The 23,064-nt window shown below is 41.2% G+C and overlaps 2 protein-coding genes and 1 long non-coding RNA gene across 3 annotated transcripts; all 3 read left to right on the top strand.

The window, feature by feature from the left end:
* Positions 1-7,586: 7,586 nt before the first annotated feature.
* Positions 7,587-8,897, top strand: LOC116924267. The gene is made up of 6 exons (XM_045174524.1): positions 7,587-7,680; positions 7,739-8,047; positions 8,115-8,338; positions 8,408-8,582; positions 8,649-8,746; positions 8,818-8,897. Exons 1-6 carry the CDS (start codon positions 7,587-7,589, stop codon positions 8,827-8,829), a joined length of 912 nt encoding a protein of 303 aa, XP_045030459.1. The 3' UTR covers positions 8,830-8,897.
* A 2,699-nt stretch (positions 8,898-11,596) lies between these two features.
* Positions 11,597-13,114, top strand: LOC123472647 (ras suppressor protein 1-like). The gene is made up of 7 exons (XM_045174525.1): positions 11,597-11,867; positions 11,925-12,096; positions 12,162-12,280; positions 12,345-12,427; positions 12,485-12,599; positions 12,685-12,795; positions 13,098-13,114. The coding sequence occupies exons 1-7, from the start codon at positions 11,762-11,764 to the stop codon at positions 13,112-13,114; spliced, it is 723 nt and encodes a 240-aa protein (XP_045030460.1). The 5' UTR covers positions 11,597-11,761.
* A 7,460-nt stretch (positions 13,115-20,574) lies between these two features.
* Positions 20,575-20,872, top strand: LOC123472447. The gene is made up of 3 exons (XR_006646866.1): positions 20,575-20,598; positions 20,665-20,762; positions 20,834-20,872. It is a non-coding gene; the product is annotated as an uncharacterized LOC123472447 (long non-coding RNA).
* The last annotated feature ends 2,192 nt before the right edge of the window (positions 20,873-23,064 follow it).

The raw sequence follows: 23,064 nt of genomic DNA on the forward strand, positions 1-23,064 counted from the left end.
AATACACACAAGAATTTAAAATAAATGTATTCTGCAAACCTTTTTATATTTAAATCCTAGATTCAAACGATTTAATAGGCCTACAATAATCATTACAAACTAGCTATAAAAAAGGCACACTCTAATGGACAAGTCGACTCTTATAGACTAGTCGATAAGAATCGACTTTCCTCAATAGAAAAAGTGACGGTGCGATTCGTCGCTAAGGATCGTCGAGATAGTCTGCGACCAGCCTGCTCCAATCGCCAGTTGAGAGGCTGTAGCAGCTGGTGGCTGTTTCGCCGGCGTGGTTGTTGTCGTCTGCTGTGGTGTTTTTACCGTTTCCGATTTCCATCGGCTATACCTTTCAGCAGCGTCGACTTGATCCCTGATGAAATTCAACAGGGCTGTGATGTCGGTGATGTCGTTTGCATCGGAACTCGACCATTCTTTCTGCAATTCTGCAGGAAGCAATTTCATTAATTTTGTGCCAAGGAGTCCTCCAAAGGTGTCTTTTTGTACTCCGAGTGTCTCCAAGGCATTTATGTGCGACTGGACGGTGAGCTGAAGTCTTCGAAGAGCCGATACGTCTGTCATAGACTTAACAGGAGCCAGGTTATCAAATTTGCATAGATGTGTTTGAATAAGGGCTTTTGGCTTAGCATAAACCCTTTTCAGTTCAGCAATGGCGATGTTGTAGTTGGCTGCGGTCAACTCCAGATTTTCTACGCATAAATACGCTTCCCCTTTGAGATATTCTTTTAAATAGTCGAATTTTTGGACGTCTGACATTGTGGACGAGTGGATGGAGGCGTTAAGCTCTCCCAGAATGACGTCCATTCAAGGATATCTCCTTTAAAATGTTTGATTTGCCTTTGGGGAAGGCGTGTTGATTGTGGTGCAGCTATGGCTGCTACTGGAGTAGGAGCGGCTGCTACTGGAGCAGGAGCGGCTGCGGCTGCGATTTGTGCCGTAGCTTGGTTTTGAGCTATCAGCTGCTGAACTTGTTGCGTGTAGGCCTGTTGTTGCTGAAGGACTTGTGCTGCAAAGGCTTGCTGTTGTTGTGTGAGCAAATCATGTAGCAGCTTGCCTCTATCTTCTTCCCGTTTTCACTGGTCTTTTCTTTGCTGGCCTTGAAACTCAGCGTCCAGTTGACATTTGTACTCCTCGCGTTTGTTTTTGGTTAGAGCGACTACAACACTCATTTCTTCTTCGACCTCTGCCACTGCGGAATAATCTTTTTCGATTTGCTCCTCGGTGGCGTTAGTGGATTGTAAGGTCCATCTAACTTGGTCGCTTGCTTTAATGAACTTCTGGTAACGTTGCTTGAGGAGTTCGCTTTCCGTTGCAAGGTCGTTATCCAGTTCTGCTGTCATGGAGACGTTTTTGTACTGCTTGATTTTGTCCATCGTCCTTGTAAGGTGGTCTGCGCGTGTTGCCAATGCCCCTCGTGACATTTTTATTTCGGTTGCTGTAACTAACTAAGGCAAAAAGAGAAAAGGGGGGCTTGGATTTTCCTGCTTCTATCGCCGAAATTTCTTCAGTTGATATCGGGTTTTTCCGACCTTTTCAGTTGCTTGATTCTTAGTAGTAACAGCGGGGTCATACTTCTGGATTTCCCCTAAAGAAGTGGGCGAAAAATTAAGTTGAAAGCTTTTAGCTTTCGTGTTGCCACCAGTTGCGAGTAATGGAAGGGAGTAGCGTTTCACTGTGCTCCAAACAGTGGGCGTATTGTTTAAACTCCACTGGCTTGGGATGTTCTTCCTTCCTTAATCGGGCGACTGTGAAATGTGGCGAATAAATTTGGCTCTTAGTTAGCTTTCGGTAACTTAGAGCGCTGTACCGACTTGTTGTCAGTTATACAGGTGTCACGAGGTTTAGACAATGATTTAACACGATCTCAGATTATTGGACATTAAGCGGAGTGCAAAGGACATGGCTCCTCCAATGACATAAAGAATTCAAAGCAAGGTTTCAGGAGTAGCGAAGAAATCATAAATTTTAAAAATGGATCCACCATAGCGTTATTTCTGAAGGCTAGGTGGCATTAATTTGCAATTTTTTATGAAATAAATGAAAATTTTGCGCGCTTGGAATTTCGACGCTAGATGGCGTCAGCTTATTCGAAATTTAGGGTAAATAGAGCTTGGCGTTGCCTATTTCTAAATATGTATGACAGTTTTTTCGTTTTGTGGAGTGTAACTATGAAATTACTCTCCAGTTGAGAAAAAGAAAAGGAAATGGCAACAATGTATTTTAAGTTTTTATTTATTATAGAAGAATAATCACAATGCGTGGTAGATCAGATCGTCAGGGTCTACATCAATGATTATGATGTCTTCTTTTTCTTCTATTGTCATTTTTTCTCCTTCTTTCTTTTTCTCTTCCTTCTTTCCTACTTTCTCCTCGATGGTGATGGGTTTTATCACGGGGGTCGGGTCACGGTGCGGGTTTTCGAGTATGCTCTTGGGGCGGAATTTGTATCGGGTATCAGGTGGAATGTGAGGCGTTGGGTCGAGGTGTGGAAGGTTCAGTGGGTGTCCGCGTCCACCGTTGATTTTTGTGCCGTACTTTAGTTGGATGTATCCTATATAATTTGGTGGTGAAAGGGGCTCCGGTTCTTCCTCTGTGAACAGCTCGATCATGTCGTTATCCGGGGCTGCCGCGGTCGAAGGCCCGGGATCTCGTTCAGGTTGCCCGACTGTGGTTGACGATTCTGTCACCCCTGCCTCTATTTTCGGTTTGTACCGGATGTCTCCGGAATACTTTGGAGTGATGGCCTCCTTCAACTCCGCAAGTGGCATGTGCCGCACAATAATTGGGAGAAGAGACTCCAGGGGCGAGGTGGTTGTCGCTTGGGCATATGGTTTGGCTGCAGCGGCTGCCTCCACGTGGCGGTTGTAGGCTGCAACTTGGCGCCGACCTTCCGGGGTGTTATGGATTCGTCTCGGAAGTGTGGGCCCTGTCAACGGCCTTTCCAGACCCGCCTTACCCCTTTGCGCCCTTTTTATTTTCTCTGAGTCCCTAACTTTTTAGGCTTGTTTGGAGACCCGAGGTGCTCCGCTATGGCGGAAGAAAACCGAGATAAAGGGAAATTAATGGAGGAACCTCCAACAAGAATTTGTGAGACAAGAGCAAAGAATACAAGCCAATATGGCCGCCACTGACCACGTGAGGGAGAGATTTGACCAAAAAAACGAGAATTTAAATTTAAACTCCTTTGACTCAAATGGAAAGAGGAGACAAAGAAAGTAGCAAATGAGGAAAAGGAAAAAAAATTAAAAAAATAAAAATTTTTTGACCGGAAGGTAACCTTCGTGGAGGTTTCTCCAAAAAATCCCTAGCTTGAGCTAGGTTGAGCAAACCGTAATGGCCGCCACTGACCACGCGGTGAAAAAAAGGAAAAAAAAATTTGAAAAAGAAGGCAAAGCAAAAAAAAAGAAATTTTTTTATTTTTTTTTCAAGACAATTTTTTGCCCTGTCTACAAAAACATCTTAGTTTCTACGACGTAAGTAACCACAATGAAAAAGGGAAAAAATTTGCCCTGTGGCTAACACGTGGTGTTCACCGAAAAGAGAAAAATTTAGGGATGAGATATGTCTCCCCACAGTACACCGACAGCGAAAATTTTAAGTGAAATTTAAATTACTTAACTAGTTCGAAGGACCATGTAAGATTTAGTTCAGCCCGTGACTGAACTTACCTTAGTAAAGATGGAAATATAAAGATGAAAGTAAGAAAACACAGGAGCACTGGCTGTTGTCTCGAATGTGTGAGGTATATTCAGTAACTAACTGCCCCTTGCCCTGTACATTTTCCGGCCGGTAGGCCGAAGGGCGGGGCTACACAAAATAAATTGTAAGATGGTGGCCTCCTAGCGAGGGCCACCCAAATCATATAAATTAAAACGTAATGGAAGTCGAGCCCGTCGTCCAGCTCGTGTTGTCAGATGTTGGGAACGAGGTATATTCCCAACACTTGCAATTATCACTTCCTCTTTTTCCGACCAGAGTTCCTTTTGTTGATATTCACAATCCTTTGACCAAATCTCCTGTTGAAAGATAACCTTTTTTCTATCGTTAAGTTTTATTTGTATAGATGTTGATCACGTTCCTTTTGCATTTATGATTCCATAACTACAATCAATGGTGGCTCCCAACGGCTAAAACATGTGTCTTTATTTCATTGCAGAAGGAAAAACCAGCCAATCAATGTGTGTATACACTCGAGGAACTCGACCAATTAGATTTGGCTGGATTACTCGAACCAAAGACTAAAGAACAGCTGGATGAGATAATGCACTTGTTTTACGCTGCAGTGCATGAACGCGACGTAGTTTGCTGTGTGAGCGACCAGTTTCTAATTTAATAAATTTTTATTATTGTCCTATTCTAAGAACTGCCAATCGAAAACAAAATGGCAAAACAGAAGAATAATCAACAAGGAAAGGCTCTTCATAAGACAAAACCGGTACCTAACCCAGAAAAACGATCGAAGCGTGCATCGGCCACCCAGATTTCACCCAACCAACAAACATCGTCGGATGTGAATTTTGGAGGAGGTATTCAAATAGAACAGATTCTATTCTTTTGCTTAACACAACTTGTTACTCCGGCAATAAGAAATTTCTTGTGCAAAAAGAAATTGTTATTGCCCAGTGTCAGAGGTTACGACTATGTAAAACTTCTGCAAAAGATGTTTTATAACCAAAAGCGAAAGAGGAATTTGCTGTCATTTTCTAAACGACTGTCAATTAAGTTATTAAGGAATACAATCGGCGCGAGAAATGAGATCAGTCACGTTGACTTTACACGCCTAACCACAAACTGGAAGCGCCATCTGTTAGTTTGGAAAAGACTATGTCGTTGCGTTGGTAATCCGAAGGCCGCTTTTTGCGTGCGTGTTATATACAACCACCTGAAAAGGGGTGAATACAAACACGCATTACAAAACCATGCTTTTTGTCTTAACAGTGAACATTACAACGAAAACACGGCCTTCGGACTTAGTCTCATTTTGTATGGTTGTCTTACAAAATATGTGGCTCCGTCGTTACGAAATTTCTTGATAAACAATAAACACCTACCTTTATCGATGTCTCTTGATGTATTTAAGAACTTAACCCACATAACTGCAGAACAGAAAATGGATTTCAATTCCCTTGCTACGGGTGGAAACATCAGAGATGATTCGAATCTTCTTAAGTTATGCATGACCACTAGGCACGACACCTGACACGGGTTTTTTTTCCATGATATTTGATCAATTGTGGAGTTATTTGCAAAGCTGGATTCAGCTAATGTACGTAATTAACGCCAATCAAGCCTCTCCCTTCTTAGCCTCTCCCTTCCCACCTCCCTTAACTCTCCCTTCTTAATGGATTAAGAAGGGAGAGTTCAAACTTAGTCCGTTTAAGTTACGACGAGTAGATGGTCACCTCGTTTCGATTTAAAAGTACTGCCCGAGAGATTTTGCACGCAAGCCGCGAATTACCAAAGATTTCGCTAGGTGGAAAGGAACCGAGCACGGTCAATGTCTTGAGTATTTTGGACCTGTTGTTTTTTTCAATATTGTCCCGCAGGACCAGTACGAACATTTTCTGTCGTTGAGCATTGCTATAAGAATTTTATCATCAGAATCTCTTTGTATTACTTTTAATCAGTATGCTCACAAACTTCTTGTAAATTTCGTCAAAAATTCAGTTCAGTTGTATGGGAAATCGTTTGTTTCTTACAATGTGCATGGAATAATTCACTTGGCTAAAGATGTGATACGTTTTGGGCCTTTGAATACTTACAGTGCATACCCGTTTGAAAACTATTTACAAGAAGTAAAACGGAAAGCAAGAAAGAGTGAAAAACCGTTAAAACAGCTAGTCCATCGAACGCAGGAGTTGGAACTAAACGTTATCAGTGAAATTCCTGTTAGTGCTACAAAGTGGTATCTGTTTAAAAAAGAGCATTTTTCTGGGCCGACGCTACAGCACTGCTTCGGTATTCAATTCCGACAGGTTTTGGTGGAAAGGAGATTCCTATCATGCGAAAAAATGATTTGGCAAACTGTTGTGTTTTACTAACAGATGGAAATGTTGCGGTAATTGAGAATTTTGTTGAAATGCGAGGCGATCCTTTTTTTATCGGGCGGCTTTATATAGACCAATCAGATCTATTCATTTCGCCAATTTCTTCCTCCCGTTTAGATATATATAAGGTCTCGCTCCTTAGTGAGGAACTTTTCTTTTGGCCTCTCGATATGGTTTCAAAAAAATGCTACAGGATGCCTAGACTGTTTCCCCCTAACTCATTTGCAATTTTCCCTCTTATTGCTGAGGATCTGAACTTTCCTTGATAGTCAGGTCTTGCTTTGTGTGCTTTGTGACTCAGTTTAACTCATTTGTTACAGAATAGCATCGATGGCATCTCCCACTCCTTTCCGGACATCGACCAGAGAAAGAAGAGCAAAGCAGTTGGATGGATATGTGGACGCGTCGTTCAGCGAGACAGAAGAACCCCTGCTTTACTCACCACCGTCCCCTCCATCTACACTAGTTGGCATTTCTGGTCGCTCTGTCTCAAACGATAGTCTCCGTTCTCCACCGGCGAAGAGGGGGCCACCAAAGCGCATTTCTCATCCTCGACCATGGAAGCCGAGCCCACAAAACTTGAAAAACTTCTCTCAGTACAGGTCTCACACTTCGAAACCAATGACTGTACCCGGCATAGCTGCTCAAAAGAAGATAGCTGATGTCACTAAGAAGTCGGCTGCTGTGCCAAGGCAGTCGGCAGTCGTGCCTGGATTAAACGCGAGTAATGTTGCTAAGAAACCGGTTGCTGCGCCAAGTAAATCGACCGCTGCGCCAAGAAAGCTGGCAGTTGATTCCTGGATTACCCAATTGCCCTAAGACCACTAGCGTAAACAAGAGAAATATCCCAAGCGTTAAGAATCAAAACATTTCAAGTAAGAACCCATCTTTGGCATATCCTCAATATTTAATCACAATTTAAAAATATTTGTAATTTTTCCTCATATTGTAAGGAATGCATCAGCTCATTCTTTCTTGGAAAAATATCCTCCCTCTCATTCCTGGAAACAAGTCATTTTCCTTTCCATCTTTTCATTACGCTCACCTTGCGTTGGTGATCGCGTTGACTTTGTTTGTCGTATAAAACCCCATCAATTGTAATTCTTCGTTAGTCAACGCTGGGCTGTTCACCCAGTCTAGTGTTGATTCACCCCTTCGCGAGTCAAGGGTCAGGTCGTTTATTCGACCTGCTACTGGCTTGCTCGTTCCCCGTTTAAACTTGTCTTATTTGTGTCTTTGTTTTGCTTGACGCTGGCTATACGGCTACGGCCTGTATGTATGCCTCCAATCGTTTGAGACATGCATCGACTTGTTTGAATCATGTTAACATTTTACGGGAATATACCATCGAACGAAGTCCGCAGCTTCCTTTAATCGAGTAAAAGCTATTTACTTAAAGATGAAGTAAGTAGGGGTTTTACAATATCAGAAAACCAGGTTAAAAAAACTGATGGAAATCTCACTATTCATGACGAGCCTTATGGCCCATTAAATGCTTGTTCAGCTGCAGAAGAATTTACAAACATGGAGAATCTTTCTTTTGATATAGATACAGTCAACCCAGATAATCAACGACGTAACGCAAATCAACACTCCTCGAGCGTTCAAAATGTTGAGGGTATGCAGCTGATTTTAAGAATTTTTAGAAGGTCATTCTTGAAACTTTTTTAATTTAGATTGTCCTAATTGGAACGATGAGCCTTATTTGGATGAGGTAAACGTGCGAGCCAATTCATTTCAGCATTTGGACGAGGCTTTTTCGCAAACGGATAGTGCCCCGTTGAGTTATCCTGATATTGGTACCTGTCCTATTCAAATACCTTTACAAGAGGTTTCACTAGTGAGAAATGATCAACGTAAACCGCAGCATTATTTTCCCGTATCTGAAGCCCACCGTACTCGACCAGCTATAGAACAACGTGCTCAAGCGGAGAATCGTGAAGGAGAAGCTATTAGGAGCAAACGAGATAGCAACAGCGATCGAGGTGATGCATTTCCAAACCTATTGCATTGTTTCTTTTATGACTAATCATCAAATTTTACTCACTCTAGATTTTCGTTCATACGCCAAGCACAATTTTGAATACATTAAAGTTCATTTACGAGAACTAACTTCTGCCGTCGAAACCCTTACACTGGCGGTCAACCTACGCGACGTGACGGATAAAATCGAGGATACTGCCAACATTTCGGGTTTTGAGTTCCCGTTGAACGACATTGAAACTATGAAAGAGTTGGAAAATCTCCTTTCCACTGGAGACGTAAAAACTCGATTGGTAAATTTGGTCTTCTGTATGTAAGGTGTACTTGTACGCAATGAGTGAAACGCTATGATTCCTTTCTAGGTTGTCTTGCTTGGACGTGTCGGTGGAGATGTCGTAAGCAGCACGACGTATCGTGTCATGGCCAAGTTAATGACTAATAGACTTGGAACTGAAATAACTTGGACTGGTCGGTCAAAACCCAACGAATTTAAGCATAAAATGTTGGACATGCCAAGGATTTTTGCTGCAATCTGTGGTAATGGTGCCAACAAAGTCTATTGCCTTATTTGCCACTTAAATCCTAATTATTTTTATTGATTAGACGCAGTTCGTTTTCACCCTCGCCTGAAAGAGGCCACTGATTATGAAGTGTACACTTCGGTGAAGGAATGGCTGCGCCACTCAATCGACCGATACAAAGTAAGTGTATCCCCAATCCTTGCGCTAGTAGTAAGATATGATTAATCTGTCGACGTATCTTTTCTAACTAGGAAGAAAAGTGATCACACTCCTCACCGTTGGATAATGAGCGCTGTGGTGGTGGTTTACAGCGCGTCAAATTTTCCGTTGCTGGACCGAATAAATTATAATAAATTTAAATATAACAAATAAATATTAAACTTTAAATTGTGGTTTTTTTCAAAAACAATACAACATTACTTTTCATTGCGTTTTCTTTGTTTTTTATTCAACTTAGGAAAAATATAATAATCAATTAATTTATATACAGGTAAAACCAATCTGTACAAGAAAGGTACAGATCTGGCATAACGGAGGTATGTTACAGGGCGGACAGATGGTACAAATCTGGCCTTCAAAAGGAAGGGGTTTGGACAACTATTGTGAATTGTCATCCACGGGCCATTGGGATGGTGCGGGTCTGAGAAAAAAGGTTCCAAAACCCGATTTTGGGAGAATCGGGAAAACTATATGTCCAAAAGTTTTAATAATTATAGGAACGGATAAATCTTGATAAGGTCTATCCAATTTTGCTAAAATATTGCTTAGGGTGTACTTATTAGGAAAGAAAAACGCTTCGCCATTTTTCGGGTTTGTCGGTGCGGTTTAGCGGGTCAAAGGCACCCCCCCCCCCTAAAATACGTAATATTTCAATAATTTATTGCGGAAAAACTATAAGACAAAATTTTATAAATTTTGCAGAAATGGATAGCTCTTGGTAAGGGCTATCCACTTCTGTAAAATAATTAACATAATTTTCATAAACAAAAAAAATTTGGACATGAAGTTTTTCGTAGTTTTTGCGCTCTAGAGATATACTCGATCCTATAGACTGAAGTAACAATTTTCATTATTTTTGAAACTTTATAGTGTATGAATAATTTTTTAGAAATTATAAAGAAAGAGATAGCCCTTATCAAGAGCTATCCATTTCTATAAAAATTTTTAATTTTGGTCTTATAGTTTCCTCGCAAAATTTTTTTTTAATTTCACGTATTACTGGGAGATGAGGGTTAACTTAGACCCGCTAAACTGCACCGACCTACCTGAAAAATGGCGAAGCGGTTTATTTCCCCAAAAAGGATTTTTTTGCAATATTTTTACAGAAATGGATAGATCTTATCAAGATATACCCATTCCTATAATTTTTAAAACTTTTGGACTTATAGTTTTCCCGATTTTCCCAAAATCGGGTGTTGAAACCGTTTTTCTCCAGCCCGCACCAACCCAGTTGCCCATCATTCACAATAATTCTGATGGAAATATACCGACGTTTAATTCATTCCTGTTTTATAAATAGAAAAGCGATTTAATAAAGATATAAATAGTGTAATAGCATAAATTAATAAATTAAAATCAATAAACGAACAATAACGAAAAAATATTCATACACAAGAAAGTTTAAAATAATTAATATTGTTGCTTAAGTTAGTCTATTGGATCTAGTATATATCTAGAGCACAAAAACTACAAAAAACTTCTTGTCCAATTTTTTTTTGTTTATGAAAATTATGTTAATTATTTTACAGAAATGGATAGCCCTTACCAAGAGCTATCCATTTCTGCAAAATTTATTAATATTTGTCTTATAGTTTTTCCGCAATAAATTATTGAAATATTACGTTTTTTTGGGGGATACCTATGACCCGCTAAACCGCACCGACCTACCCGAAAAATGGCGAAGCGGTTTACTTTCCTAATTAGTTCACCCGTCAAACTTCCCCGGTTAATTTTTAACGGTAAACATTAGCGGTGTACCCGATTAGAATGTGATCGGGACCGAGCCCTACTTTTATGACTTTTATTGAAATGAAAAATAAAGTCTTGGAGTTCTACTGTCGGCCGTAATAATTATTTAAATATTCAGTGGAGTTTTACTGTCGGGTGTTGGGGTTCTACTGTCGGGTGTCGGGGTTCTACTGTCGGATGTTGGAGTTCTACTGTCGGGCATTAAATATCATATTTAAGGTATTGGAGTTCTATTGCCGGACAGAAGAGTTCTATTGTCTCATGCTATTTGTTATTTTTAATTTTTTTGGGGGGGTTCTAATGTCTTTGGAGTTCTATTGTACATGGAGTTCTACTGTCGGACTTATCAAAAATTTTTAAATATATTTTTAAAAGTGGGGTTCTAATGTCTTTGGAGTTCTATTGTACATGGAGTTCTACTGTCGGATTTACCAACAATTTTTAAATATATTTTTAAAAGTGGGGTTCTAATGTCTTGGAGTTCTACTGTTTTTGGAGTTTTACTGTATTGGAGTTCTACTGTCAACAACCCTTCTATCGTCCGGAAAAAAAATTAACCATAAAGAATTCTAATGTCGGTTGCTAGAGTTCTACTGTCGGGCATTTGATATTTTATAAAAATCGTTGGAGTTCTGTTGTCGGGCATTGGAGTGCTGTTGTCGGACAGAAGAGTTCTATTGTCTCATGCTATTTGTTATTTTTAATTTTTTTTTTTTGTGGGGTTCTAATGTCTTTGGAGTTCTATTGTACATGGAGTTCTACTGTCGGATTTATCAACAATTTTTTAATATATTTTTAAAAGTGGGGTTCTAATGTCTTTGGAGTTCTACTGTCGGATTTACCAACAATTTTAAAAAATATTTTTAAAAGTGAGGTTCTAATGTCTTGGAGTTCTACTGTTTTTGGAGTTCTACTGTCTCTACTGTCAGCAACCCACAAGGGATAGGCCGTTAAAAGGAGAGTTGCTACCCTCCCCTTTACACCATCGTCAATTCGTCACCATGGTTGTAGGGATTTCGGTGTCTGACTTGGACCTGGCAACGTCCCCGGCGGAACAATCTTACTCCATAGCCCTGCAGAGATGTCCTTTTTGGATGGTGTTTGGGCGTGTAAAAATTTAACTAGAAAGTGGAAAACAGTGACGAAAGATACACATATTCAAAAAGTTTATATCAAACGTGTTAGTTTCTTATCAATTACATTGGTCCATACTGGGAACTCTTCGAAATGTCTAAAGTGAGAAAAATCATAGATGAAGCCAAAGAATCAAAAAATCCTGAGCTAGATTTAGTGGACAAGGGTATTTCTTCCTTCGACGAAATACCTAGTATCCGTAAGTTAATATCTATTAAACGAATACTATCGAGTAATACTGATTTTTCTTAAATAGTTACCATGTTCAACTTGACTCGAATTACACTGACACACAACCGTATCTCAGTGGTCACCCCAGCATTAGCAAATCTGACAAATCTTGAAATTCTGAACTTGTTTAATAATCAAGTTGAAGAACTCCCAACATCCTTATCCTCTATGCCTAAACTTAGGATTTTAAATCTAGGGTGAGGTTGCAAGCAATTGAATAGCTGAAAAGAAACATTGCATTAAAGAAAAAACATATTTTCAGTATGAACAAGCTGAGTGCTCTTCCTCGAGGGTTTGGAGCGTTTCCTGTATTAGAGGTTTTGGATTTGACCTATAACAACTTGAATGAGAATAGTTTACCTGGCAATTTTTTTATGATTGGTAATTCTTAATTCTTTTTTTGTTTTTGTTGTTTGTTTTTAAACATTTAATCAACTTCCCACAGAAACATTAAGAGCTCTATACTTGGGTGATAATGATTTTGAAAGCATCCCATCAGAAATTGGCCACCTAAAAAACTTGCAAATTGTTAGTAATCTTTGAAATAATTGCTACAGAATTGTTTATTAATTACTTACTATGCAGCTTGTGCTACGAGATAATGATATAGTTGAGCTCCCTAAAGAAATTGGTGAACTAGCCAGGCTGAGAGAACTGCATATTCAAGGAAATCGCTTGTCTGTTTTACCACCAGAACTAGGTATGAAGGATATTGAGTGCTTATATTTTCAGACTTATGTTGTTATATTTGCTTATATTGTTAACCCATCTTTTATTTATTTCAGGTAACTTGGACCTCACTGTTGGGAATATATCTCGTTCCCAACATCCGACAACACGAGCTGGAAGACGGACGCGAGTTCCATTACGTTTTATTGAATATGATTTGGGTGGCCCTCGCTAGGAGGCCACCATGTTACAATTTATTTTTGTGTAGCCCCGCCCCTCGGCCTACCGGCCGGAAAATGTACAGGGCAAGGGGCAATCAGTTACAGAATATACCTCACACCGTCAAGACAGCAACCAGTGCTCCCGTGTGTTCTTTATTTCGTCGTCACATTTTTCTCTTTACTAAGGTAAGTTCAGACACGGGCTGAACAATATCCTACATGGTCCTTCGAACCGGAGACTAATATCCTACATGGTCCTTCGAACTAGTTAAGTAATTTAAATTTACTAAAAATTTCGCTGTCTGTAGACTGTGGGGAGACGTAACTCACCCCTAAAATTTTTTCTTTCTTTTCTTATTCGGTGAACACCACGTGTTAGCCGCAGGGCAAATTTTTCCCTTTTTCATTTTTTGCTACTTACGTCGTAGTAACTGCGACAGTAGACGGGTAAATAATTGTCTTGTAAAAAAAAAAAAATTTTTTTTCTTTTCTCTTTTTTTCCACCGCGTGGTCAGTGGCGGCCATTACGGTGGGCTCAACCTAGCTCAAGCTAGGAATCTTTGGAGAAACCTCCACGAAGGTTACCTCCCTGTAAATTTTTTTTTTGTTTGCTAAAACATTTTTATTTTTCTTTCCTTTTCTCGTTTGCTATTTCCTTTGTCTTCTCTATTTCGAGCCAAAGAGTTTGAGTTTTACTTTTTTTGCCTCTCCCTCACGTGGTCGGTGGCGGCCATATTGGCTTGAATTTCTTTACTCTTTTCTTTCAAAAAAATTCCTTGTTGGAGGATAAGGCCTCCCATCAATTTTCCCTTTCTTTTTCTCGTGGTCACTCTCCGCTGTAGCGCAGCACCTCGGGTCTCCAAGACATTTTCAAAAATTAGAGACTCAAACAAAAAGAAGAGAAAGAGAAAGAAAAAGAAGGAGAAGAAATAGCAATAGAAGAAGAAGAAGACATCATAATTATCGAAATTGACCCTGACGATCTAATCGATCTTTACCACGAATTATGATTGTTCTACAGTAATAAACATAAAACTAAAAATCCATTGTTGCCATCTCCTTCTCTTTTTTCTAAACTGGAGAGTAATTTAATAATTACACTCCCTAAACGAAAAAACTTTCTTACATATTTAGAAATTAGGCAACGCCAATCTCTATTTATTTAAATTTCGAGGCTGCAAACGCCATCTAGCGCTCGAAATTCCAATCACTTTTCTTAACTTTCAAAATCTTTCAAAATTCCTTTATAACTGAACGCTTACGCCATCTGGCGCTCAAAATAGCAAACTTTTTTCCTTTTTTTAAATTTTCAAACATTTTCCTCAGAACTGAACGTCTTACGCCATCTAGCGCTCAGATTCGAAACTATTTTTCCTTTTTTTGTTGGTGATCTCAAAATCAAAATTTTTTTTTCTCTCTTTCAAAGAAACGAACGTCTACGCCACATAGCGTTCAAAATTACAACTTCTTTTGTACACGTCAGAAATTGTGATTTTTTCTTGAAGTAGTACGCCACTAATTATTATATTCTTTCCAAGAATTCAAAAATTTTCATTTATTTCATAAAAAATTGCAAATTAATGCCACCTAGCCTTTAGAAATAACGCTATGGTGGATCCCTTTTTTAACTTATGATTTCTTCGCTACTTCTAAACCTTGCTTTGAATTCTTTATGCCATTGGAGGAGCCAAATTTTTTTGCACTCCGCTTAATGTCCAATAATCTTAGATCGTGCTAAGCCATTGTCCAAACCTCGTGACACCTGTATAACTGACAACAAAGTCGGTAAAGTGCTCTAAGTTACCGAAAGCTAACTAAGAGCCAAATTTATTCGCCACATCTCACAGTCGCCTGATAAAGGAAGGAAGAACATCCCAAGCCAGTGGAGTTTAAAAAATACGCCCACTGTTTGGAGTACAGCGAAACGCTACTCCCTTCCATTACTCGCAACTGGTGGCAACACGAAAGCTAAAAGCTTTCAACTCAATTTTTCGCCCACTTCTTTTAGGGAAATCCAGAAGTCGGACCCAGCTGTTACTACTAAGAATCAAGCAACGGGAAAAGGTCGGAAAAACCCGACATCAACTGAAGAAATTTCGGTGATAGGAGCAGGAAAATCCAAGCCCCCCTTTTTCTTTTTGCCTTAGTTAGTTCCAGCAACAAAAAAATGTCACGAGGAGCATCGGCAACACGCGCAGGCCTGAAAGGCCACCTTACTAGGACGATGGACAAAATCAAGCAGTACAAAAACCTCTCCATGACGGCAGAACTGGATAACGACCTTGCAACGGAAACCGAACTCCTCAAGCAACGTTACCAGAAATTCATCAAGGCAAGCGACCAAGTTAGATGGAACTTACAATCCACTAACGCCACCGAGGAGCAAATCGAACAAGATTACTCCGCAGTGGCAGAAGTCGAAGAAGACATGAGTGCTGTACTCGCTCTAGCCAAAAACAAACGCGAGGAGTACAAACGTCAACTGGACGCTGAGTTCCAAGACCAGCAAAGAAAAGACGAGCGAAAACGGGAAGAAGACAGAAGCAAGGCACTGCATGATTTGCTCACACAACAACAGCAAGCCTTTGCAGCACAAGTCCTTCAGCAACAACAGGCCTACGCGCAACAAATTCAGCAGCTGATAGCTCAAAACCAAGCTACGGCACAAATTGCAGCCGCAGCCGCTGCTGCTCCAATAGCAGCCGCTCCTGCTCCAGTAGCAGCCATACCTGCACCACAATCAACACGCCTTCCCCAAAGGCAAATCAAACATTTTAAAGGAGATATCCTTGAGTGGACGTCATTCTGGGAGAGCTTTAACGCCTCCATCCACTCGTCCACAATGTCGGACGTCCAAAAATTCGACTATCTCAAAGAATATCTCAAAGGGGAAGCATACTTGTGCGTGGAAAACTTGGAACTGACTGCAGCAAACTACAACATCGCCATTGCTGAATTAAAAAGGGTCTATGCCAAACCAAAGGCCCTCATTCAAACCCATCTATGCAAGTTTGATAACCTGGCTCCTGTTAAGTCTATGACAGACGTATCGGCTCTTCGAAGACTTCAGCTCACCGTCCAGTCGCACATAAACGCCTTGGAGACTCTCGGGGTACAAAAAGACACCTTTGGAGGACTCCTTGGCACAAAATTAATGAAATTGCTTCCTGCAGAATTGCAGAAAGAATGGTCGAGTTCCGATGCAAACGACATCACCGACATCACAGCCCTGCTGAATTTCATCAGGGATCAAGTCGACGCTGCTGAAAGGTATAGCCGATGGAAATCAGAAACGGTAAAAACACCACAGCAGACGACAACAACCACACCGGCGAAACAGCCACCAGCTGCTACAGCCTCTCAACTGGCGATTGGAGCTAGATCCCAACTAGCTCCACAAACCAGAAGATATTCAAAACAAAGCACACAGCCATCAAATACACCACCAGGACGACAAGACAACTTCATCGTCCGACAATGCACAAGACCGTGCATTTTCTGTGGGGAAATACACTACCCCACGGTTTGTCCAGTAAACCTCAAGGACAAAAAGGCCATAATCGCCAGGCAGAAAAGGTGCGTCAGATGTTTCAGCCCTAATCACGAAACTTCAAACTGCCCCACCAACTACTTATGCAAACACTGCCAGGCGACACACCACACCGCCCTCTGTGACAAAAAGGTGACAAGATTTGCACACACCGGAAACAATGCCCCAACGAACGTCATGGCATCTGTCTCCAGTGCAAACACCTACGGCGATCTCGTGGTGAAAACGGCAACAGTGATGGTGGTAGGCCCCAATGGTAAAGAAACCAGGGCAATATTATTCATTGATGATGGCAGTCATAGATCCTGGGTCACCAGATCTATTTCGAAATCGCTGAATTTGAAGATAGTGGCCGTGGAAAATATCGGGACGAGAGTCTTCAAACAAAGAAAACCCAATCCAGTAGAGCAAATCAACGCAGTGGAATTGGCGGTTCGGGGCACCTGGAAAGGAGCCCCACTCGTCAAAATAACAGCCCTGGAAACGGACTACATCGGAGACACTGGACCCTACTCCCACACGGCATTCGCAAGACACCTGTGGTTGGAAGACGAAAAAATGGCTGACGACAGGTTTGAAACCAACAGCCAAGAAAAAGAAGTCGGCATTTTAATCGGAGTCGACCAAATGTTTAAGATCATTCCTAACGAACCGGCTATCCAAAGTCCGTGCGGCCTTAGAGCATACAACACAAAACTAGGTCGCATGATAGCTGGACCTTCGAAGGAAAAAAGATCGAAAAAAGAAAAGGCAATAATCCAGCAAATGCTACAATGCAGTAGCTTTTCCAATCATCAGACAGTATCATCGTACGCAGCCAGATGTCTCGATTCAGAATTTTATTTTACGAATCCCTCCGAAGATATGGACGTAATGGGAGCCGGCAAGGAGGCCAAAGAATTTTCGCCCGCCCAGCCGAGGCCTATGGAAGAAATTTCCAGCCAGGAGCTCAACCGTACCTCCAAAAACAAAAAGGAAAAACGGAAAATCGTAAAAGAAGAATTGAAACGGCAAACGGACTTTGACTTATCTCTGTTCTGGAAGCTGGAACACTTTGCCATTTTAGACGATTGTGATGCAGTGGAGCCAGACGATTCTCTCAGCTCCTTTGGCGACAAAATCACCCGTCAAAAAGATGGGCGATACTGCACCCCAATCCCGTGGAAAACGGACAAATGGAGGCTAGAAAAAATTTTCTGATGGCAAAAGGAAGACTGGAGAGTCTATTGAAAAGACTCAAAAGAACACCAGAGCTTCTATCAGCCTACCATAAGGAAATAGACCAGCTTCGCGTCCAAAACTTCGTAGAGGAGGCAGACCAGAACTACGAAGGACTCCACACTTATCTGCCACACCATCCTGTCATCCGACAGGACAAAAAATCCACGAAGATTCGACCGGTATTCGACGGGGCGGCAAAATCAAAGTATGGCCCAAGCCTCAACGATGTCTTAGAAACCGGCCCGAACCTAAATCCCGATTTGCTAGCCGTCTTAATGCGATTCCGTTTGAACAAAATCGCATGGATAGCAGACATCGAAAAAGCTTTCTTAAACATCGCCCTGCATCCTGAAGACGCCGAAGCTGTCAGATTCCTGTGGATCACGGAGCTAGAAACCCCAAATCCGCCTCTAGTGGCATACAAGTGGAAACGAGTCCCATTTGGGCTCAGCTCCAGCCCATTTTGCTGCGAGCTACCCTAAACAAGCACCTAGACGGCATGGAATCAGTCTACTCCACCACAGTAAGACAGCTCAAGGAGCAAATTTATGTTGACGACTACCTTGGAGGCGCCGACAACATCTCCACAGCCAAAACCAGGATACAGGAGACAAAATCCATCTTCCAGGAGGCAAAACTCAACATGCGAAGTTGGGTCACCAACGACAAAACAGTTCGCAAATTTCTCAGTGAAAAGGGGCTCATCAACCCCATAGTGAAGATTTTTACTCAGAAACTGGAAGAAGGTCAGCCTAAGGTCCTAGGGATTCGATGGGATACCGAATCCGACACCTTCCAATTCGATCCCGCACCTATCATCGAAGCTGCGACAGAATTGGGAGAACTAGTGACCAAAAGAAATATTTTAAGAATATCGGCAAGAGTATTCGATCCCATTGGGTTTCTAGCACCCACAACGCTCCTGCTGAAAATAATCTACCAGAAACTTTGGGAAGCCGAAATTGACTGGGATGTGGAAGCGCCTCCTGAAATACGGAAGACATGGATAGCAGCCATGACTGGGTTGAACGAGTTTGCCAACTTAAAAATCCCACGTTGGATAGGCTACTCGAAAAGGGTCATACAAAATGCACAAATTCATGTCTTCGGCGACGCATCCGAGGCCGCTTATGGAGCCGTTGCCTACGCAAGGCTACAAAGCAAAAACGGCGACACAGTCATCCATTTTCTTGCTAGCAAGACAAAAGTGGCGCCTCTCCCAAAGAAAAAGGTCACCTTACCAAGATTGGAGCTTTTAAGCTCACTTTTGCGGCGGACGATTGGGAGAAAAACTCAAGAACTTTCTCCACATCGAATCGTGGCGAACTATATTCTGGGCTGACTCTCTAGTGGCACTTGGCTGGATCCGAGGAGACGCCAACAGGTGGAAACCATTCGTCAGGAACCAAGTCGAAGCTATTAAGAAACTTTCTGGCCCAAATTGGTGGCGGCACTGTCCAGGCGTCCAAAATCCTGCGGATCTCGCCTCGCGGGGAGCGCCAGCCGCAACGCTGGTACACTCCGAGCTATGGTGGAACGGACCATCATGGCTGAAAGAAGACGAAACCAAATGGCCGGATTCAACGCCCGAGGTAGAAGAACCCAGTATCCATGAAAGAATCGAAGCGGAAGCAAAATCAAAAACCGTCACCATGTCGGTAGCTTCCGTGGAGCCAGCCACTCCAGTGGAATGGCACCTGGATCGAATTCCGTCTTGGAATCGACTACTCAGAAGAACTGCTTGGATACTGAGATTCGCCTCCAAAAACCGCCCCACAAACGCCACACAAGTGAAGACTCCAATCAAGACAGGAGACGGAAAACAGATAATGGTAGAACACCTAAAAGTAGAGGAACTGACGAAGGCAGAGCTACTTATTTATAGGCAGCTCCAAAAAGAAGCTTTTCCCAAGACGTTTCAGGATCTACAAGAAGGGCGGCAACCGCACCATAAAGAGAAAATTGCCGCACTCCGACCCGTGTGGGACGCAAGAGACAAGTTGATTAGAATAACAGGAAGAGTAGAGCTAGCGCTAAGAGACAGGGAGATTGAACCCGCCATCTTGCTTCCCGCTCAACATCCAGTCGTCAAACTAATCATCCAAGATCGACACGTCTCGCTAAAACACGCTGGAGTTAAAACCACTCTATCGGATCTAAGAGAACGTTTTTGGATCATCAAAGGACGCCAACAGACCAAATCAGTCTGGCACGCCTGCGTCAAGTGCCAACGGCTATCTTCACCGCCATTCAGAGAAATAGCTGCACCTCTACCGATTAATCGACTGAAACAAGCGAAAGCCTTCGAAATCACGGGTGTTGATTTCGCAGGGCCGCTGTATTACAAACACCCAACATTGCGTAAGAAACGCAAGCAAACGGATCCTACATCCTCCACGGATCCCTCGCAAACGGATGGTTCGGCTTTGGAGCCTACGGTAGAGCCTCCAGCGATGGAGCCCATTGAAGAACCTCCAACCACAGAACCATCGGAGGAAAATGAAGAAAATCTCCAATTGGACGAATCCTCAGCCAAAAAGAAAGGCACAATTAAACAGCCAAAGAGCTATGCCTGCCTATTTACCTGTGCTGTAACGAGGGCCGTCCATCTGGAGCTAACAAAAACAATGTCCGCGCGCGACTTCCTCCTCGCATTTCGAAGATTTTCCGCCAGGAGAGGTAGTGTCTCCATCATGTATTCGGACAATGCCCAAACATTTAGATGCGTCTCGAAACATTTGAAAGTCTTAAGATCCGACCCAGCGATCCACGACCTTCTGGCAATGCGGAAAACCGAATGGATTTTCTCGGCCAGCCTAGCCCCATGGTGGGGAGGGTTCTGGGAGCGCATGGTGCGGACGATGAAGGATTTGTTGAGGCGCTCCAATGGTCGTGCATGTCTGGAATACGACGAGCTAGAGGTTAGTCTCATTGAAACCGAGAGCGTGGTGAATGCACGGCCACTCACCTACGTGGCAGAAGGGAGCGACGACCCGCTCCCCATCACCCCGAACCAAGGATTTTTGCTGCAATCTGTGGTAATGGTGCCAACCAAGTCTATTGCCTTATTTGCCACTTAAATCCTAATTATTTTTATTGATTAGACGCAGTTCGTTTTCACCCTCGCCTGAAAGAGGCCACTGATTATGAAGTGTACACTTCGGTGAAGGAATGGCTGCGCCACTCAATCGACCGATACAAAGTAAGTGTATCCCCAATCCTTGCGCTAGTAGTAAGATATGATTAATCTGTCGACGTATCTTTTCTAACTAGGAAGAAAAGTGATCACACTCCTCACCGTTGGATAATGAGTTGTGGTGGTGGTTTACAGCGCGTCAAATTTTCCGTTGCTGGACCGAATAAATTATAATAAATTTAAATATAACAAATAAATATTAAACTTTAAATTGTGGTTTTTTTCAAAAACAATACAACATTACTTTTCATTGCGTTTTCTTTGTTTTTTATTCAACTTAGGAAAAATATAATAATCAATTAATTTATATACAGGTAAAACCAATCTGTACAAGAAAGGTACAGATCTGGCATAACGGAGGTATGTTACAGGGCGGACAGATGGTACAAATCTGGCCTTCAAAAGGAAGGGGTTTGGACAACTATTGTGAATTGTCATCCACGGGCCATTGGGATGGTGCGGGTCTGAGGAAAAAGGTTCCAAAACCCGATTTTGGGAGAATCGGGAAAACTATATGTCCAAAAGTTTTAATAATTATAGGAACGGATAAATCTTGATAAGGTCTATCCAATTTTGCTAAAATATTGCTTAGGGTGTACTTATTAGGAAAGAAAAACGCTTCGCCATTTTTCGGGTTTGTCGGTGCGGTTTAGCGGGTCAAAGGCACCCCCCCCCCCTAAAATACGTAATATTTCAATAATTTATTGCGGAAAAACTATAAGACAAAATTTTATAAATTTTGCAGAAATGGATAGCTCTTGGTAAGGGCTATCCACTTCTGTCAAATAATTAACATAATTTTCATAAACAAAAAAAATTTGGACATGAAGTTTTTCGTAGTTTTTGCGCTCTAGAGATATACTCGATCCTATAGACTGAAGTAACAATTTTCATTATTTTTGAAACTTTATAGTGTATGAATAATTTTTTAGAAATTATAAAGAAAGAGATAGCCCTTATCAAGAGCTATCCATTTCTATAAAAATTTTTAATTTTGGTCTTATAGTTTCCTCGCAAAATTTTTTTTTAATTTCACGTATTACTGGGAGATGAGGGTTAACTTAGACCCGCTAAACTGCACCGACCTACCTGAAAAATGGCGAAGCGGTTTATTTCCCCAAAAAGGATTTTTTTGCAATATTTTTACAGAAATGGATAGATCTTATCAAGATATACCCATTCCTATAATTTTTAAAACTTTTGGACTTATAGTTTTCCCGATTTTCCCAAAATCGGGTGTTGAAACCGTTTTTCTCCAGCCCGCACCAACCCAGTTGCCCATCATTCACAATAATTCTGATGGAAATATACCGACGTTTAATTCATTCCTGTTTTATAAATAGAAAAGCGATTTAATAAAGATATAAATAGTGTAATAGCATAAATTAATAAATTAAAATCAATAAACGAACAATAACGAAAAAATATTCATACACAAGAAAGTTTAAAATAATTAATATTGTTGCTTAAGTTAGTCTATTGGATCTAGTATATATCTAGAGCACAAAAACTACAAAAAACTTCTTGTCCAATTTTTTTTTGTTTATGAAAATTATGTTAATTATTTTACAGAAATGGATAGCCCTTACCAAGAGCTATCCATTTCTGCAAAATTTATTAATATTTGTCTTATAGTTTTTCCGCAATAAATTATTGAAATATTACGTTTTTTTGGGGGGGGGGATACCTATGACCCGCTAAACCGCACCGACCTACCCGAAAAATGGCGAAGCGGTTTACTTTCCTAATTAGTTCACCCGTCAAACTTCCCCGGTTAATTTTTAACGGTAAACATTAGCGGTGTACCCGATTAGAATGTGATCGGGACCGAGCCCTACTTTTATGACTTTTATTGAAATGAAAAATAAAGTCTTGGAGTTCTACTGTCGGCCGTAATAATTATTTAAATATTCAGTGGAGTTTTACTGTCGGGTGTTGGGGTTCTACTGTCGGGTGTCGGGGTTCTACTGTCGGTTGGAGTTCTACTGTCGGGCATTAAATATCATATTTAAGGTATTGGAGTTCTATTGCCGGACAGAAGAGTTCTATTGTCTCATGCTATTTGTTATTTTTAATTTTTTTGGGGGGGTTCTAATGTCTTTGGAGTTCTATTGTACATGGAGTTCTACTGTCGGACTTATCAAAAATTTTTAAATATATTTTTAAAAGTGGGGTTCTAATGTCTTTGGAGTTCTATTGTACATGGAGTTCTACTGTCGGATTTACCAACAATTTTTAAATATATTTTTAAAAGTGGGGTTCTAATGTCTTGGAGTTCTACTGTTTTTGGAGTTTTACTGTATTGGAG

This window comes from Daphnia magna, linkage group LG5 (genome assembly GCF_020631705.1).
Source record: "Daphnia magna isolate NIES linkage group LG5, ASM2063170v1.1, whole genome shotgun sequence".
Classification (NCBI taxonomy): Eukaryota; Metazoa; Arthropoda; class Branchiopoda; order Diplostraca; family Daphniidae; genus Daphnia; species Daphnia magna.